A 20,081-nucleotide genomic window follows, 5' to 3' on the forward strand; every position below is an offset into this window, starting at 1 on the left:
AAATGTGATACTTAGAAGTCTGTGTGGGTGAATGCCCTTGTTCTGATGTATAGGTGCGGGTTGACAGTGTCAATAAGACCTACACAGTAAGTGCAGGTAAGAAAAGGGTACATGTAGCAAAAGATTGTTATCGGGGAACCAGAAGGCAGGGCTTATCAGCTGTTTGGGGACTTCTTACCCTTCAAGAATCTGTTGTAATTTATAGTAATTAATTTTGCCTGCCTTTTAGACCTGGTGATAGAATAAAAAATTGTTCTTAGAATAATAGTCTTGTCAAGCTCACAGAATCATTTATTTTTTTGCATAATAACACAGAAATGATGACAAAGTATCTCTTCTTTAGCTTGACAAGTTTTCAAAGTGGGGGTTGGGGAGATGGCTCAGTGGTTAAAGGCTCTTGCTTTGCAAAGCTCCTAGCCCAGGGTCAGTTCTTCAGTACCATCATTAAGCCAGGTGCACAAAGCAGTGCATGTATCTGGAGTTTGTTTGCATCAGCAAAAGGCCCTGATGTGCCCATTCTGTCTCTCTTCCTCTCACTTTCCTTTCTCTCACCTCTCTGTTTCTCTGCTGGCAAATAAATATTGTCTTTGAAAAAGTTTTTTTTTTTTTTAAGTGTAGGGTCTCACTCCAGCCCAGGCTGACCTGGAATTCACTATGTAGTCTCAGCCTGGCTTCTTACTCACAGCGATCCTCCTGCTTCAGCCTCCCAAGTACTGGGATTAAAGACCTACACCACCACACCTATCAGAGAAAGAGAATGGGCGTATCAGGACCTCTCGCCACTTGGTGCATCTGGCTTTTTGTGGGTACTGAGTAACTGAACTCGGATTGTTAGACTTTACAGACGAGCACCTTAACCTCTGAGCCATCTCTCCAGCCCTCAGAAAGAAATTTTAAAGGTGAAAATTTAAGGTCCTGAAATGTGAATTGGAGCATTCTAAGGAAAAGATATTTGTGTGAGGATATGAAGATCAGGTACATGACTCTAACCCTGTTCTCTAGTTGACTTAGAGCTGTGACCTGTGTCCTAATAGGCGATCCTCATTTGTAATATGCTGATGCAGATGCTCGTGGGTGAGCTGGGGCACGGCTGTGGTGTCTGTGTGTTCCTCTTCAAGAAAAGTGCTCGTTGAAAGTTGGAAGGGGACTAGTTGGAAGGAAGAAAGGGGTTACCAGAAGTGGGAGAAGAATAAAGGCAATGAGGGTGAATATGACCAAAATACATTATATATAAGTATGAAATTTGTCAAAAATAAAGTTGTTTTTTAAACTTTTATTTATTTATTTGCAAGCAGAGAGTGAGAGAAATAGAGAATAGAGAGACAGAGAGAATGAATGGGCATACCAGGGCTTCCAGCCACTGCAAATGACTCCAGACACATGTGCCCCTTGTGCATCTGGCTTACATGGGTCCTGGGGAATCGAACCTGGGCCCTTCACAGGCAAGTGCCTTAACTGCTAAGCTACCCCTCCAGACCCCCCAAAAATAAACAGTTTCTGAAAGGTGCTAGAGTAACTTTCAAGGTGATCGGTAATGCAGAGTCAGCCACCAGGTCTGGTGTGAAGTTTTGCTTTGTTTTCAGTACTTCTGAGGCAGAGCCTCCCTGTACAACCCAGACTGGCCTCTGTGTCTCCAAGAAATTTTAATTAATGCACATTATGGCAAGTGTGTGATTTGTGTGTTTTCAGATATAATTTCTCTTTTTGGATTTTGTTGTGGCTATTGTTTTAGGCAGGATCTCAGTGTAGTTCACACTGACTTAAAACTCACAGTGTAGCCCAGGTTGGCCTCAAACTCACAGTGATTCCTCTACCTCAGATGCTTAAATGCTGAAATTAAAAGCATGGCCTACCATACCCAGCACAAATATAACCTCTTAAAAATATTTGTCCTTACAAGCTTGTTTATGCATAACTGACTTTGTGTTTCTTTTACAGAGGAGTGAATGTCATCCCTTTCCTAGAGCTTATCGGGCTACCTGACAGTATAGTTGATATCCTGAAAAATTCCCAGAGTGGAAATGCCCTAACAGCATATGCCATGTTTAAGGTGGGTTCCTCTATGACACACTGTTCCCCATTTAACAATAACCTGCTCACTCCCTTGCATAGCATTTTGTAATTAAAGCATAAATATCTGTTTCACTTTTGTATCTCTAATGAATAAAGTACAAAAATAAAACAGTGTCTTTAGAAAGAAGTACCTTAAAAATAGACCATAATCTATCTGTTCAGGATCAGACAGAGCCTCACAACTCTGACTTGTTAGTAAAATTCAGCGTTGGAGCTGGGGAGATGCTCAGGGGTAGAACACTTGCCATGCAAGTGGGAGTGCCTGAGTTGAATCCCCAGAACCCACATAAAATGCCAACTCTTCAGTGGCGCCCGTGATCCCAGTGTGCCTTTGGCAAGATGGGAAATGGAGACAGGAGAATTTCCCAGAAGCTTGTGGCTAACCTGGCAAACACAGTGCTAAACAGACCCTTGTAGAAGAAGGCAAAGACTGGCATCCGAGGTTGTCCTCTGACCTCTACACAAGCATGGTACAGTAGCACATGCCTGCCCACACTCCAGCACATAAACATGCACACACACACACGCCCCAAAATCTTTTTTAAGTTGAGCCTTTACTGTTTGTTTGTCATTTAAGTATGCTTTCTTTATTTGACTAGAAACTTGCAGGAGTTGAGGAGCCTCTGTTTTTGATGTGCCTAGTGTTGTACATTGTAGGTGATCAGTACTTTTGCAGTTAGATGAGCTTCGTAGGTTTCTCTCTTTCTCTCTCTTTCTTTCTTTCTTTCTTTCTTTCTTTCTTTCTTTCTTTCTTTCTTTCTTTTCTTCCTTCCTTCCTTCCTTCCTTCCTTCCTTCCTTCCTTCCTTCCTTCCTTCCTTTCTTTCTTTCTTTCTTTCTTTTCTTTTCTTTTCTTTCTTTCTTTCTTTCTTTCTTTCTTGAGGCAAGGTCTCACTCTAGTCCAGGCTGATCTGGAACTCACTCTGTAGTCCAACACACAGCAATCCTCCTACTTCAACCTCCTGGTGCTGGGATTAAAAACATATGTCACCACACCCAGCAAAACTCGTAGATTTCTTCCCCCTCGCATCCTGCTGGAGAGTGGGAAATGGGGAGCCTGCATAGTCCTGTGTTTTCTGTAACCTGCATACTGCAAGTAGAATAAGAAACAGGGATGTCTTTCTTCCTCAGGGCAAAGCTCCAAAGTGACATGTAAGGATAAGGGAAGAGTATGAGCAACTGGCTGAGTGAATATAGGACTTCCCTCAAATGCCCTGTAGATGCACCTGCACCTAGAATTCAGCTGATGGGATCCGTCTAGCTCTGGGCCAGGTACCATGAGGGGACCCAGAATATATTGATTAGAGAAAACAGTACCAAATACCTCTCCAGTTAGAGCATATCATATAGCCAGTGAGTAGAAGTGGGCAGTTGGGAAGACAAAAAAGGTGGGAGTTAAAAATACAGATTCATGCCCTGTGTGCACATTGAAATGGTACCAATTGTGAGGGAGAATGAGCCTGGCAGGGAGTGTCTGCTGTGTGTTCATTGACTTTTCAGATCGCAGGTTGAGAGGGAAGCTCCAGGGAGGGAGAGAATTCTTGGCAGAAGAAACCCCAAAGGCTGCAAAATGAAGGGTGCTAGAGGGCAAGTGTGGAGCAGAAAGTGGGAAGAGCCAGATCAGAAGCCTGTGCGCTCACTGTCAGGACTTCACTTTTTCTCTGAGGCATGGAAAGATGGTGGCCACCTGACCTCTTTTCTGCAGGATCACTGTGGCTAATGTGTTAGAAACACTGTGGCAGAGCCTGGGTGAAAGCCAAGAGATCTGAAGTGAGGCTACTACAGTGGCCCAGAGTAGGGGCCTCATGGCCAGCACTCTGGTGGTACCAGGAAGTGGTTGGATTGTGGATATATTTTGAAGGGAAAGAGGGAAGTCTGTGCTATAGCATTGAGTTATGAGCTGAGAAGCTGTAAGAAAAAAAGTTAACCATTTCTTTGAGAGTAGCAAGTCTGGATGGGACATTTGATATCAGTAAGTTTTGAATGTATTAAGTTTGGAAATCAAAACAGATATGGAGAGTTAGGTAGCTATGTATACTTGAGTTCAGGGAAGGGGTCCAGTGTAGGGCAGTAAACTTAAGATGCAAAGACATGAAACTGGTCAGTGGGAGTGTGAAAATAGAGTAAAGGAAAGCCCCTAGATCAACCACATGTTGCAGCGAGCACTTTGTTGAAGGCCAGGCCCTGCAAGAAGCTAGGTGCAGGAAGGGTGAAACAGAGCAGAAACTGCCTCCTCTTGAAGGATTTTAATGGTCCTGGGTTAGTCACAGGTCAGTAGTGATCATTAGGACTCTGGTGAGAGTAGGCTGGTGGCAAGGCAGGAGTGACAGCCTGTTAGATTGAGCGTGGGGAAGAATGCAGGGAGCATGGGTGGTGCCTTTAGAGTAAAGTACATTGTATGGGTCCAGGTACCATGTGGCCTCTGCTTTTGTGAGTCCCTTCTAGCAGTTCAGCTCCTGGGTGTTGGTCTTGCACCTCTGATCAAAGCAAAGAGGCCTACCTTGTTTGCAATGGGGGCCATTTTACACTTGTAGCCTATGGGATACCTCCTGGGAAGACATGCCTCTGGAAGGATGGTTTGGATGAGTTGCAAACAGCAAAGAACCATTTGCCTCTTGCTCAGCCTCCCAGCATTAGTTTGGCTCTAGTTCAGCTGAAAGATATAGAGCACATGGAAAGTTTTGGGGGCACAGACACAGGTACACCCCTGTTACTGTTGGGGTATAGTGCCTCTTTCTGATATTTGAGCAAACTTGCCCCCACTGACATTTAGCTAAGGTACCATTGGCTGCCAGCTGTGATAATCCTGAAATCTTGAGTGAAGCGGTCTGGGGACAGACAATCTAAATGACTTTGCAGAAGCAGCACCCCTTGCTAGGAAGAAAAACACACAAGATATTCTGCATTAGTCTTGCCTAACAATCAAGTTATGCTGACCATTACTAGGAACTTAAATTTCAACTTAATTTTACTTCTAGTCATAATTCCCATATTGATCTGCCTGTTACTTTTTTCCTCAAGATTGCGACACCTGCTCGCTACACCGTGACCTTGGGAGGAACATCCTTTACTGTGAAGTATTTGCGCAGCCGTGGCTACATGTCAACCCCTCCACCTGTCAAGGAGTATTTGCAGGACAAGATGGAAGAAACCAAGGAGCTCATCACAGAGAAAATGGAAGAGACTAAGGACAGACTCACTGAAAAATTGCAAGAAACCAAAGAAAAAGTTTCTTTTAAGAAAAAGGTGGAATAGGGGTGCCTTATATATCAAGTTATAGAAAATTCCTGCCCTTTAACCCTCTGTAGACATTGGGCAAAGATTCATGCTTCTAAGTATTTTTGTTGTTATTGTTACTTGCCAACATATATACCAATTCTCTGAGGGTTAAAGAACAAAGGATGCCTTTTTTACAGTTAAATATCAGTAGGAAAAATCAGCATTTTTTAAAGTGAAGTAAAGAGCCCAGCATAAGAATTTCACGTTACTAATGTGCCACAGTGAGCATAATTAATGTCTTAGAAGTCAGGGTTCTTTCTCAGTCCTCTGAATCAGATTTACTTTATGTCCCTTCTAGCGATAGTGCGTGGCCATGGGCAGGATGCTGATTCTGGACCGCAGTCTTTAAGTCATGAAGTATGCAGTTCTCTGTGTGGGGACGAACTTGTGCCATCCAAATTGCCTATGGTAAGGGAGTACTCAGTCTATGACAGAGCATCAAACAGTTATTTGCCAGTTGAAATACAGACCTGATTTCAAGAAAAATGTATAAAAATCAGTTATATATGTAAATAAGACATATTGGCTATATAAATGAAAATGCACCCTTTAAATTGATTTTTACTTGAAGCATGTCAGAATCATATTTTTTTAAAAGCAAATATGTGGCCACTGATATTTTTTGAAACTTGATTAGAATATCAGACTTGTAAAACTCACTTGTGTCTGCTTCAACTAATCTTTAGGAAGAAAAGTGAAAGCTTTTAAAATTTATTCTGAAATCAAATATTCTATATTATTAGCAACTCAAGCTCAGTGTTCTCCAGCAGGTCCAGGCTTTAGAGGTCCCTGCTGATGATTTTGGTAAAAGCAAAAGCTTGTTGGGCTGAGTATGGGAAAGATTTTGGAGAACATGGTGGTATTTTAAAGAGCTGGTGTCCAGTGTGCTCAGGTGGTCCTTTGCTTCTGCAACTTCAGTCCTACTGCATTTTGTTCCTTACATCTTGGATCAAAACAGAGGAACCTTGTGTGCCATGGGTACCATTAACATCATGGCTGCTGCCTTTCTGCACTATTGAAGGGAATGATTGTGGCTTGAGTATTCTACTTGACTTCCATTGCAACAAAACTGTCATTTGCTTGAAATAAGTCAGCAGTTATCAGATAGGCAAGTTCCTATGATTGTGGGATATGTGTATGTACGCTAACCTTTGAGTTGACATTCGAGGAAGAAATGGCCTGTCTTTGGAGATCACTGTGTTTTACTTGCCTGCTACAGCACGATGTCAGAGGTCTTGCCACACAGCTCTTTTGTTTAGTAACCACTGTTTGGCAAGATTTTTATGTAAAATGCTTTATTTTGCCAAATTTAGAATAAAGAGGAGAAAAAATTTATATTGAGATACCTGGTCATTCTATTGGAACACTTTTAAGTGAGCATGTAATGATTGGAGTCTTCTTTCTGGAGTGCCTTGTGTTTGTCTCTGGGGTGTCTCTGCTGTTTGTCAAGCTGCCAGATGGCTGTGTGTTTAATCTCCTCATGACACTGCTGCCCATTGAAGGCACATTTTCAAATCTAACGATGGTTCAGCATTCTATTTCAGCATGCTAACATACTTCCCCCCCCCCTTTAAACCTAGATTGCATATGCTAAAATGTACTGTTACCTGAAATTACTTCTCCTAAAACCTTTTACCTTTCACACTGCATGGGGTATACTATCTAATAAGGGTAATTTGGGATTCTTAGAAGTTACTTATAATTCACAAACTTAAATTTGGTTTTCCTGAGTATCTTTTGTCTAGTCTATAGGAATTTTTCACCATCCAGTTTCATATATATATATATGCTTTAAAAATTCAGAAAAAAAGATTTGGGAAGTTATATTATTTGGCATCAGGAATGAAATAAAAATGCTATTGCCAGCATGTTGTCACCCTAGTCGAAGGCTACAGACAGCTTAAAGGGGAACCCTACAAAGTGCTGAGTTTGGAGTATTAGTGATAGTAGCCAATAATTGAATGTAGTGATGTGTATTGCCATGACGTGTCCAGATGTATGACCTATACAGCTGCTTGTGTATGGTGAGCCAGGTTTTATTTGCAGATTTCCGTGAGCTGCAAAGGAGGCAGAGCAGCTATGTGTCAGATGTGCATGCCCATACTTGTATAGGATCTTTCAGTGGCATGAAGGAGGAAGTGAGGCTCAGACTTAGCCAACATAAAAGGGATAGAAAGGGCCAGGCATGGTAGCATGCATCTTTAATCCCAGCACTCTGTATGCAGAGGTAAGAGGATTGCTGTTAGTTCAAGGCCAGCCAGATACTACGTAGTGAATTCCAGGTCAGCCTGAACTAAAGCGAGACTCTACCTCAAAAAGGGAGTGGGGAATAGAAAAGATTTGCTTAGCAGATTAATAGTTGCGATGAAAATGGATGAGGTGAAAGGCTTAGCGTGTTAAAGAATAAGATAAAGCAGCCTTGGAAGGACTGCATCTTTATGAGACAGTGTTGTGTGACAAGATGCTGTTGGTATTTCAGCAGAGGAAAAGGTTGCTTATATTCACCTTCTCCCAGAAGTGGAAATAATAAAACTCTGCTTCCCAGTATTCTGAGCTTTTTTTTTTTTTTTTTTTTGGTTTTTATTTCTTTCACACCATCATAACTAATGAGCAAAATATTTTTATTGTATTGAGAGGAGGTGGGGGGGTGAAGGAAGGAACTGTTACACACTTGTCTGTGCACGCTTGCTTGTTTACACTCAGCCCCCGAGCACAGGTATGTGAGGTTAGCAGAGGATCCCCGAGCAGCAGCCCCAACTCCAGGAACTGGGGCTCTCGAGACCGTGCTTCTGAGTTTCCTTTCCACTCACTGTCACCTCCGTCGCCTGGGGCTTCTCACCTGCTATGGCAGGTGCAGACCAATGTCACTCCTGGGATATGTCCTAACTGGCTTTTTGCTGAGACTTGAGAGTCCCTGGCACTCTTTGATGATGTCCACCGAGCCCTTTCCATGTGGGCAATACCACCAGAGGCCCTTGGTACCCACAAACTTAGTGCTCAGACAGCAAGGCCAGGGGACTCCTGAGCACCATCAGTTTTTATCTTTCGCTGTTCACCACTAGGAGGGAACTACATTCTCTTCCTTTGTGTTTGTATGTAGATATGTTGGGGGGGAGGAGGTGTTAGACCAGAGGCTGATATCACGTGTCTTCCTCAATTACTCTCCACATTATTCACTGAGGCAGGTCTCTCACTTGAACCCAAGCTCATGATGCATTGGGCTAGTCTAGCCAGCCAGCTCCTCTGGGGAATCCCTCGTGTGCATTTGGTATTTACATGGGTTCTGGGGGCCCAAACTCTGGTCTTCACCCTGTGCAGCATGATGTTTATCCCCTGAGCCATCTCCCAGCCCCTTCTAGCTTTGTACACATGAAAACTTGATCCTGTAGTTTGTGGCCTGAAGGAAGAGTCGTGGACGTGAGGCCAGCTGTCACCTGGGTTGGGTGAAGAAGGCATGGATGTGCTGTGCGGCCGCTGGTCCAACCACTGGCTCGAGTTCTTGAGTGGACGCGTTACTCAGTCGCTGGATGCTTGAAAACCTCTGAAGCAGAAGGGGAGCTTTAACCCTTCCAACCCCCGGGATCTGCTGCACAGCTCGGACCAGGGATGCCTCAGAGAGCACAGAGCGCCTCTTCCTGAGGAAGGGGTTCCTGCTGGGCTCTCTGGCTTGCTCTTGAACCAACTGGACAATGAGGCAGGATGCTTCCCTCTGGCTGGCCACTGGAAGCAACACCATCCCCAGGTCTAGCACAGTAAACTTCTGGACCGCTGGGAAGTATTGTTCACTCATTCCTGTTTTTTCAACAACTATAATGCCTTGAAGAGTACTGGAATTTCTAACACGAACACGCCTCTTTCTGTAGCTATTTCCAGCCACCAAATCAGCTTCGGTAATATAAAGAATGCAAGATCTGCTCGCATCTCCTGAGCCAACTGTGACCCGCGCCATTTCTCATTAGCCACAACGTGCCCCAAAGGCACGTGCACTGGGCCTGTGCCATCAGCGGGGTTCCAGTCCATGGACGGCTTCTAAGGCGGGAAATGCAAGTCCGCACTGGAGCAAGCTCTAGGCACACGGTCCCACCAGGAGCCAGGACCTCTTTAGCAGGGTCCTCTTTGGCATCTCCGTGATCCTGGCGCCCCATGTGGGTCTGCGCCGTGGCCGGTCTAAAGCCCGCAGCCCTGAGCTTTCTTTTTTATTGCCATAGAATATAGCACTTTTACAAATGAAAGGGCCATATGTATCATTTGTGCTCAGGGTGAAATGGAGCTGTTGGCTGTCTTGTTTTTGTGGTCTTAGACGATAATTTTAGGAATTTTGAGCATCTTTGTAGCTTGGGTAGAAGTGTTTGAAGAAAAGGAAGGACACTGCATATTAGATGCATTGAGCAGCTGATAGTCCCCTTTGTATTGGGTTCAAGTAATCTTCAGGATGTCATAACCAATTCAGATATAGACACCAAGCTACTGTATGTAACAGCAGTTAGATGACCACATGGCAATTAAAGCAAATGTAGCAGAATTGAATGAGTTTGTCTTTCCAGATTTTTCTGATATGATAATCATTTTTAGAAAACAGTTTTGTGGATTTGTATTTATGAGTTGTTAAAGGACTCCTGAGAAAGAACCTGCCATAGACATGTAGGATAGTCCTTATGAGCTACGCTTTGTTTCTTGAAATAAGGACCCTGATTTCAGACTTTAAAATCTGAGTCTCCATAAGGCCTAAAGTGAGGCAGATTTGGATGTCACCAAAATTGTTCCCTCTGACCTAGTTAAACGCCAGTTATGCGTGACACTTACCTCTTGGCATTGACAGGTCACTGCCTCGTGGACATTACCAGGGATACCATCATCGGCTCGGGTGCCTGATCCACACATGAGCATTAAAGAGTGATGTGGGGGGCTCCACATGAGAACTCTGCAGCGCTGGGGTCATGCTCAATCTTCAAGTTGTAGCCATGCTTGGTCTCCACGGGCGCATGTGCATGTTATGTGCGAAGTTAGTATGAAGTAGGATTGCAAAATGTCACATAGCTGCCACGCAAGGTGGCGCACGTCTTTAATCCCAGCACTTGGGAGGCAGAGGAAAGAGGATCACTGTAATGTAGAGGACAGCCTGGAGCTACAAAGTCAGTCCCAGGTCAGCCTGGACTAGAGTGAGACCCTACCTTGAAAAAAATAAAAATGTCATGTAGCTGAAGGGACAATAGGGTGAAGACCTCATTCTTCCCTAATGACTGGACTGGTCTGGGAGTGGTTTCTCCCAGAATTCTTGCCTTCTTGACAGAACTTTCTGCTGGACTGTGAGCTTCTCCTTTGTGGGTGAGAAAGGTGGAGTTAGCCCAGTGGAATGAACTTTCCTTCCGAGATGCTTCCTTTGGGACTTGTGTGTTGCGTGTTCCTCCTAGCCAGTCAAAACAAGCTCATGATTGTCTTGTGTCTCCGGGGTTGGCCTTTGAAAATCAAGCTATACGTCGTTGGCGCTCTTCAACAGTGACTACAGACCCTCACTGTCCTGTGGCATTAATTTAGTTATTCTGACAACAGCGAACCTCTTCCAAAGCATCTGATTTCAGAGCCCTTCAAGGTAGGGTGTGATTGTGTTCTGAGGATTTGCTTGACCCGTCCTGGTGAGAAAATGAAGAGGTAGCTGGCATGGTGCCCAGAGTGTGACTTCTTACAGGGTCTACCGTGGAGAAGAAGGGTCCTGAGAACAGCAGAGGGACAGCTAAACATCCCCTCCCCCAGCTGCCAAAACAACCCTTTGCTCTTTCTGAACGTGTAAACTAGATGAAACCTTTCCTCCTCTCTCCTCCCTCCCTTTGTCCAGCCTTCTCTGTTTTGAGTTTGATCAGTTTAACTGTTCGAAAACTGTCACCAAAGTGAGGAATAAAGGTAGGTGTTCAGAGGATGCCTGATGCAGGCCCCTGGAGTGTGTCTGTGAGGCTGTGCAGGGGTGCAGCCGATCCTCACCAAGACCAACGGGCTTCCGAATGCCGTGACTGGAGCCTTCACAGTTTCTAGAGCAATAATGGAACCTGAACTTTATCCGTATTGTTTCAATGAAATCATTTCCTCCACCATTTTTCAACCCATCTACATTGCTAAAACCACCTTTTAACTATATTTTGACAATTCCATAAATTGTGTGACATGCAATAATGGTAATTTTGTGTCATCCTTTCCAATTTGATGTTTAACTCCTTAAAACCTGTCTTGGATTTTTAGAGCACACAGCGGTTGTATGTGTGTGCACATGTTTCGGCTTTTACTTTGTACCTCTGAGTGTCAGGTGTGAGGTTCTATGGCAGATGTGATTTTCCTAATTTGTATTGTTGAATTTGAATGGATACTTTTCTCCAGCAGTTGCTATGGTTATCAAGTTGTCATAGTTGCTTTACCGTTCTCAGAATAGCAACTGTTCTGTTTCTGTCATGCAAAAAGGGTGCAAGATGTCCTCCCTGCCTGGAACCAAGCCACAGCCAGGTAGAGGCCCGGGACTTTGCTCCCCTGGAGCTCGGCAAACATGCACGTTCTGTCCCCTTGGAAGAGCAGAGGCAGGTTTTATGGGCACGTAGCTTGCACCCCTTACTCCTTTTGCTCCAGAGATTAAAGACAAGTCTGCATTTCCCCCAATACTAAAGAATATTATCAAAACAAGTACATCTGCAAAACCTAATGCAATTTTTCTTGAGCAGTCTGAACCTTTCATTGCTTTTAGAAGCACTTTGGGTTAATTTTTCTGTTTTTATTTTTCTCTTGTCATAACTCAACCCCCAGGGTTAGACTGTAGAATTAGATACTGAATGGATTACATTAGAACATTTAGGCCAATTTAAGTCGAAGAAAGAAGCCATAGAGATGCAAGACAGAAATTCAGCTGTCCAGTTCCCATTTGGTCCTTTCTCCCTGTGACAGGCACACTGGTGTGCAGGCCCTCCTCTGGAACTTGAGGGAGTCCTGGTGCTTTTGAAGGTACAAGTTCAAGCCAATTCACTGGACCATGAATACTACCTGTGTCCTTGCTGTGCTGGCACTTCCCATCACTTGGTTGCCAGACTTTATAGTGTGTACAATGTCCTCTTTCCATGTAGAGTGACGTGGGAGGGAGACAGTTCAGCTTCACTCTCTCAGCCTGCTGGGACGGGCCGTTGAGAGGGCCTGTCCAGTGCCGTCTCTGTCATCGTCCAGCTGGCGATGGTTGAAAAGCTCTTTTCACACAGCTGAGCGCCTGCTCGACTCTGCTTCTCCTTGCGGCTGGGCAACTCTTGCATCTTACTGAATCCACACTTGACAGCAAGTAAGGAAAACTTCAGCAGTTCAATCTAGTTTTCACACTTGCAAATAGTCTTACATATTTCACACATCAAGGAACTTCCCCGCATCCCCTTGGTTCAAAACTCCCCTTGAGTGTGCCTTGCCCTCTTGTCCAAGTGCAGGGCCCGAGCCTGTGCCCGGCATACGTGAAGCCAGCTCTGAGTATCCTTTGCCATTGAATTGCTGCCAATCATAAGAACATCTGGAGCCATCAGAAACTGGTATTTGTAGAGAAATTGGTGCAGAGTTCAGAGTATCACTAAGTACTACTAAGTTTTACCAGAAGATAGAGGTTGTCCTCTCTGAGTCCCTTGCAGATGAAATTCAGAACATGTGCTGCATACTTAGGCATTTGCTAGGAGGGCAGATGTCGAGTATTCTCAGTGCCATGGGATGAAAGCAAAACACCTGGGCAGCCCTGTGTGCCAGAGAAAGCAGAGTATGCCCTTACCGTCCTGACAGACATACGCAGGGGCATGTGTGTCTGCGGGACCTGCAGGCTGTTGACTCTGCTTCTGTCTCTTGTGTGGCTAATGTGTCCCAACCCTCAATTTGGGCAGCAAGAGTGACCTCTACCCCATGTGGACACTTGAGGGTGTGCCATGTGACCTCTTCCCTGGCTGGCTTATTAGCTCTAAAAGCTTGGCTGAAACCCTTGCCAAGGGAGCCAAGCAGGTGGTGAGGAAACGGCTGTGATAAGTACCGACGATAACTGTCCATCTGCACGATGGAGCAGGACTAAAGTGAGGCAAGAGTCCAAGTATGGACAAACTTGTAAATGGCCACAGAGCTGAAAGCCAGTCTGCAGGTATCACCTGGCCCAGGCAGGCTCACCATGCTGCTATTGGGCAGGTGTAGCACCCTTAGCCTGGGCAGCAGCCCGGGCAGCTACAGGCCACACTTGGACACGTAGAGCTATTGAATGACAAAGCCCCAGTCAGCCCCCTCTGGACCCCTTCACAAAGAAAAGCAATAAAAAAAGGACAGAAAAAGAATAAGAGGAGGTGGGCAGGGCTCAGGGTAACAAGGCAAGGAAAATCAATTTGAACCATTTATTTTTATTTTTGGATTTTCACTTTTTATTACTTACTTAAGGGTGCCACCCACTCCAATGTGGTAGGTTAAAAACCAAACAACTGTCCATGTGAGATAATGGGGTAAAAGAAACAAGCCTTTGACTTAGAACCTACAAGAAGGCAGCATTGGGTCAGGTGGCTCCTCACATGGACACCCAACATGTCTGTGTTTCTGTGCTTGGGGCGATCTGTGTCACTGGCAGACATACTGCAGTGGTCCTGGGGCAGTCCACAAAGTGCAGTTACCAAAGGCTTTTGGATTTGAACAAAATCGATTTTTTAATCTATAACATGAATGTTCTGTTAATATTTCTCTGAGACAGGTCTTAAGCACATTGGATTTTCCATATATGCTGTATTTTCTAAGCAAACAAAAAGCCCCAGTGATTATGTATATACACACACATATATCAGCCATGATTTTGTCCAATGACTTACTCTGACATTAAGAACATGCAAAAAAAAAAAAAAAAAAAAGCCTGACTTCATAACTAGCAAATAGGACTTATGCAACATCTTTCTTTAAAACTATTGCTGTTTAAAGACCTAAGGCCTAAGAACTACATCATCATTGCTCAGGCAAAGGATGTAGATATATGACATCTGAGAATCTCTGTATATAACTAAGACTTATGCTGAATAAGCACAAATGGTTGTTAAAAAAAAAAAAAACAGAAAAGGGGCTGGAGAGATGGCTTAGCGGTTAAGCGTTTGCCTGTGAAGCCTAAGAACCCCGGTTCGAGGCTCGATTCCCCAGGACCCACATTAGCCAGATGCACAAGGGGGTGCATGCATCTGGAATTGATCTGCAGTGGCTGGAAGCCCTTGTGCATCCATTCTCTCTCTCTCTATCTCTCTTCCTCCCTCTTTCTCTGTCACTCTCAAATAAATAAAAATAAGCCAAAAAATTTTTTTTTAAAAAACAGAAAAGGACTTTAGTGACTTCTGATTGTCATAGCTCACAAAAACTGAAAAGTTCAAATGCAGTTGTACTTTTTTAGTAAATTGCTTTATAGTAAAAAATTAAATGAACAAAATATTGTGGATACTACTATATGTATTTTTAAAACAATTTTTTTTTTTTTTTTTTTTTTTTTTTGGTTTTTTGAGGTCTCACTCTGGTCCAGGCTGACCTGGAATCCACTATGTAGTCTCAGGGTGACCTCGAACTCTCAGCGATCCTCCTATCTCTCCCTCCTGAGTGCTGGAATTAAAGGCGTGTGCCACCACGCCCAGCTCTAAAACAATTTTTTAAAGAGTCGGGCATGGTGGCGCACGCCTTTAATCCCAGCACGTGGGAGACAGAGGTAGAAGGATCACTGAGTTCAAGGCCAGCCTGATACCGCATAGTGGAGTTCCAGGTCAGCCTGAGCTAGTGTTAAACCCTACCTCAGGGGTTGGGGGTGGGATGGGAAACAACTTTAGACAAGAATACTATATATATATAGAGAGAGAGACATAAGGTCTCGCTCTAGCCCAGACTGACATGAAAATCACTATGTAGTCTCAGGGTGGCCTCAAACTCAGAGTGCTCCTCCTACCTCTGCCTCCTGGGTGTTGGGATTAAAGGCTTGCACCACCATACCTGGCTAAACATACAATTTTTAAAATGTGATTGAAAGCCAAGAAATGAAAAATAGACATGTCAACAAGTACATTAAGTGGAACCAGTAGCACTGACAGGAAGGCTCAGCCTTGGCTAGATAGGCAGAAAGGAATCAGTGGTTGGTCTTACTTGTTAGTACCCCTGAGTCTAGAACATTCTGCTGCTCACTAGGTCTCCCAAGAGGTTGAACCTGGAGCCAGAGATTTCTCACAGGAATGAACCTGCAGTCTTGATGAGGGGTCCTGAGAGTGTGTCCTGCTGTAGACAGTGGTGTCAGCTGGCTGTCGGGAGGCACCTGTGGTCACATATTCACAGCTCTTTCACAGAGGTGCTGAAAGGACTGAATCAGCATTAAGAGTTGTGTTCACAGGCATTTCCAGGTTCAGGATTATTGGTAATAGCTTGACTTTTTTATTTTTTCCAGGATTGGGGGATATTCTGTTGTGACTTTCAAAATCAAAACATGCACCACAGAACAAAGAAAAAAACATGGAATTTATTAGAATATCATCTGGTTACATAATAAACTTGGGTCTGGATTGGAGGGGCAGAGTTCCATGGACTGCCTTTGTGGGTGGCGCTTGCTCCCCACACTGGTTTAGTGAACACCACGTGATAGACCTTTCTTTGCTTTAAAAATTACAAAACTTAAAAATGCAGAGGCCACATCTAGACACTAAAGACAAGCTGGAAGAGAGAGGCAGACTTCACATGCAGCTTAACACATAATCTAACTGATGGCAAAAACAGTTTGGCTTTGGCCAGGACCCCCACAGGACACAGTAGGAATGGATTAAGGATTCTACGTGTGGCTGAGTAACCATTCTCTAGTGACAACCCACAGCAACCCCTCCCTACCCTGTCTTTCCAAGTCAGTCTGTTTTCTGAGGCACTCTTTCTCTGCAAATTCCACTGTCAGTTAATCATTTCCACAGTTTCCAAGTGTAAGGCAAGGCACAGAGAGACGCAGAATACAAAGGTACACGTGTCCCTGAGGCCAAACAGGTTATTCACTCCTTTGACACCATGTTTGTCACTTGAAAGACTTCGCACTTCCCACTGAGGCCTGGCATTCTACTACTACTGCACAAAAGAATGCTCACAGAGCAAATTGAAAAATATCAACTGTTTTCTCTAACATATAACCAACAGTAGTCTAACATTTCTAAAGAGGTTAACATAAGTATCTAGTGGCAGCCAAAATGCCGTGGATTTTTAAAACTTGTTGGTGTTTTCACAGCGAAGAAACGATTCAGTTCCTATGCAAATGCTGGTCATAAACCATTGCTTGTTAGGTTTTCTCTTCTTTGTGTTAGAATATTGATATTTAATAGGAAAATAAACTCCATAGACTTTATTTGTATGTGTCCATTTGTAAATTTCCTTACAAAAGATGAAGCACATAGGGATTTACAAGTTCTGTGCCACTTCGGTTAAAACTGGTATAATCTGTACATTACAGTATTCACTTCTTGTTCTACCCATTGGGTAGGATTTGTGCATAATATGTTCAGCTTACATACAGCACCTTACAAATGAAAACACAATTGAAGAAGCACCATTTTAAGTGAGGCACAACAGAGGTGGTCATTGTACGTGGAGGGGGGGCTGGCTTCATGTCTGCTGAGGTCAGAACATGAGGTACCACCCCAGCTGCCTAGAGACAGGCGTGCAGAGCGAAGTCCCTGCAGTGTGCATCCTCTGTCCAGCTTTTAACCTGGCTATGTTACCTCCAAGCATCCCTGTGCTCCTAGCAGCCCCAGCTGGGCTTCCTTGTAGGGGAGCCAGGAAGGTACTGTTAACATGGGGATTGGCGTGGAAACAAGTTTCTTAATGGGTGACTGGTGTGCAAAAAACGCAAAAAGTTGGGCTGAAGAGATGGCTCAGTGGTTTAAGGTGTTTGCTTGCAAAGCCTAATGATTGAATTCCCCAGCACTCATGGAAAGCCAGATGCACAGCGTAGTAGCACGTGCATCTGGGGTTCACTTGCGCTGACTGAAAGCTCTGGTGTGCCCATACTGTCTGTCTCTGTCTCTCACAAATAAATGAATAAATAAGTTTTTTGAAAGATAAAAGTAATAGAAAGTATGTGTCGCCCTTTGTGTGTGTGCGTGCGTGCGTGTGTGTGTTTCTCCCCCTCTTCATTCACTGCTGAGCTTTTTCAAGAGTTGGTGTTGCCATTCAAAGTAACAAAACTCGGGAAGCAAGGGCACAGTGTGCACGCCCTGTCCCAATGCCCCAGGTCATGTGTGGAGCCCAGGAAGTGGTCATACTCCACAGCAGCGTGTCAGCAGCACATGGCTGGTGCTGACTGGCCAGTGCCACATGGGCTCCCTCAAATAATGTGACCTGAGGCTATCTCAGAAGGCCTGTGCCCTAGAAGGAACAGGTAGATGGGAAATGGGAAGTCTACTGTACTGCGAGAAGCACAGGAATATGAACGGGATCTTCTAGGTGACAGCAGCTTTGTGAAAGTGCTTCCTTTTTGTTCCCTTCACTCTTTGGAAGATGAAAGTGAGGATCAGATGGATCAGTTCACAAATCAAGAAAACTACCCAGTTCCCACGTCAATGTGAAGATGCTTCTCAGTTTACTGGTGGCTCCTTGTCCTTGCTCTGAAGCTTGAGCCAAAATTAGTAAGTGGAGGCTTAGTGCTCACAACATACCTGCTACATCTTCACCATTCTCTAACCTTGTGGGCTACATAAGTGTCTGCGGTGGAGAAGGCACAGGACATTGCTTTATCAGTAAAAATAGCACACACAAAGCAAACACACCTCTCACATGAGAAGTCTGCTCCATAATCTCTTGCATTAAGTATAGCTTCAGTTTAGTTGCTGCAGGAGGTGGGAAATGCAAGCCAGAAGACTGAGTTCCTGTAGATGGGATTTGCATGCCTTGGATTTCATATTTCAAACGTTTCCAGGACAAAACAAAAGTCAGAGCAACCTGCCCAAGATGGCACCTTCCAACAATACAAACTGTGTTGCAGTGCCCTTTGGAAATAACCATTATAAACACATTGTCCTAAATCCGAGACTTCTAGAAAGACCCCACCCACTGTATGAGCTGGATCTTTATAGCTGCTACCTGGCGAGCACCTTAGAGTTAGAAGGGAGCTTTTGAAATAAGTCACCTCTTCCCTGTGCTGAAGAGAGACATACAATATCTATCTATCACAGATATTTGATATGCATGAGAGAGAAAGGGTCTTTAAATCACTAACTGAAAAGGTAATTCTCTAGGGTACCCTGACAGAGCAGTGGGGACACTTGTTTTCAAATATGAGTAAAGTTATTTGGATTAAATAATTGTTTTGCCAGTATTACTGGCATCTACAAAATGTTCATGTACCTGGAAAGCTACCGAGGAATTTACAAGTCTCTGGCCTAAGCTCATTCTCAGAGCAGATAGAAAAGTAAGGATTGGGATGTCATTTTGAGACAGAGCTGAAAGGCGAAATCACTGCTTTATCAAAACTACAGGCAAGATTTGGAATGACAAAATCATAAGCTGACCTTCCCCCTAACGCAGCCACACTGAGTTCCCATCAGTGAGTCCCCAGTTGGAATAAGTAGCTCCCCTTCTGGCACTGTGTCATGGGGCCCCTGGCCTCTTCCAATCACGGGCTTCCAAGTGTAGGTCACTTAGAAGTCAGTAGCCTTCCCAGTGCTCTTGGGGTTAATGGGAAAGGCCAACTTTGGCCCAGTTAACCTCTTCTGCTGGTTTCTCTTTAAAACACCACCAAATGTCACCAGACAAGTGAGCCCCAGAGCCATCACTGGGCCTCAGGCACACATTTTTTTTTTTTTTTAAGTAGTGTTTAAGCAGGAGCTGCCCATCTTTCCAGTTTGACTAGTTCTGGAGACATTACTGTGTGAAGTGGAGAATCCAATGGAGACTTCAGGCCTGAAGAAAGCCAGTGACCTGCTTAACTAAGATCAGCATCCTGCGGTCATACAGGACTTTAAACAGTCTCTCTAGGTCTCAACTAAGGACACAAAGTCACCTCACTGCTGAATTTCATCTGAGAACACAAAACAGCAACACGCACATATGCTGATACAGTGTTAAAGTTGGCACTAAATTCCTATTGTAGTTCATTGGGTTATGTAGAGGTCAGGGAGGCCCAACCTCCAAAACCTGACCCTGATACTCCAGATGAGCCCTTCTTGACTCAGGATGTGACAAACCCATATGCTGCTGCTATACAAAGCCAATGCTCCCATGTGCAGAAATGTGGGTTTTTTTTTATTATTCTAATTAGAATATTTGAAAATATTAGGACTAGTCAACACTTAAAATATTTAGTCAGTTTTCCAATTGCACCTCAACTGCCTGTTGTACTGTGACAGTCACACCCACCCACTTCTGTTCTGACTTGACACAAAAGATTGGTATGGCGAGAGGAGCAAATCCATACATAATCCGGATAGGCCTGAGCTGTATTCCTTTAAGAAAGCTACACCATGTAACACTAGTGAAATCAAATGGCTTATTTTGACTGGTACATATATGTCCTTCTATCGGGTCCAGAGGCTTCCTGAGCGTAAGGAATTCCACCCGTGAGGCTCACTTGGAGATCCAGGTGGGCCGCATGGGTGGCGGGGTGGGGGAACCACTGAACTGTGTAAGCAAGCTGGCAGAGCTAAATGGAGCTGCCCAGGAAAGGGAAGAGGCAACAGGATTCATTGAGCCACATAGTTCAGCAGTACACAAAGTAACCACC

The 20,081-nt window shown here is 44.3% G+C and overlaps 1 protein-coding gene and 1 pseudogene across 1 annotated transcript in view; one reads left to right on the plus strand and one right to left on the minus strand.

Annotated features, from left to right (window-relative positions):
• Positions 1–6,685, plus strand: part of Fam210a (family with sequence similarity 210 member A) — a 30,830-nt gene extending 24,145 nt beyond the window's left edge. The window contains exons 3-4 of the mRNA XM_045144580.1: positions 1,939–2,050; positions 5,093–6,685. Coding sequence (XP_045000515.1) covers positions 1,939–2,050; positions 5,093–5,326 — 346 coding nt within the window. The 3' untranslated portion in view covers positions 5,327–6,685. The remainder of the gene's footprint in view (positions 1–1,938; positions 2,051–5,092) is intronic.
• Positions 6,686–8,780: 2,095 nt separating this feature from the next.
• Positions 8,781–9,398, minus strand: LOC101611868 (annotated as a pseudogene).
• Between the last annotated feature and the right edge of the window lie 10,683 nt (positions 9,399–20,081).

This window comes from Jaculus jaculus, chromosome 2 (genome assembly GCF_020740685.1).
Source record: "Jaculus jaculus isolate mJacJac1 chromosome 2, mJacJac1.mat.Y.cur, whole genome shotgun sequence".
In the NCBI taxonomy this organism is placed as follows: Eukaryota; Metazoa; Chordata; class Mammalia; order Rodentia; family Dipodidae; genus Jaculus; species Jaculus jaculus.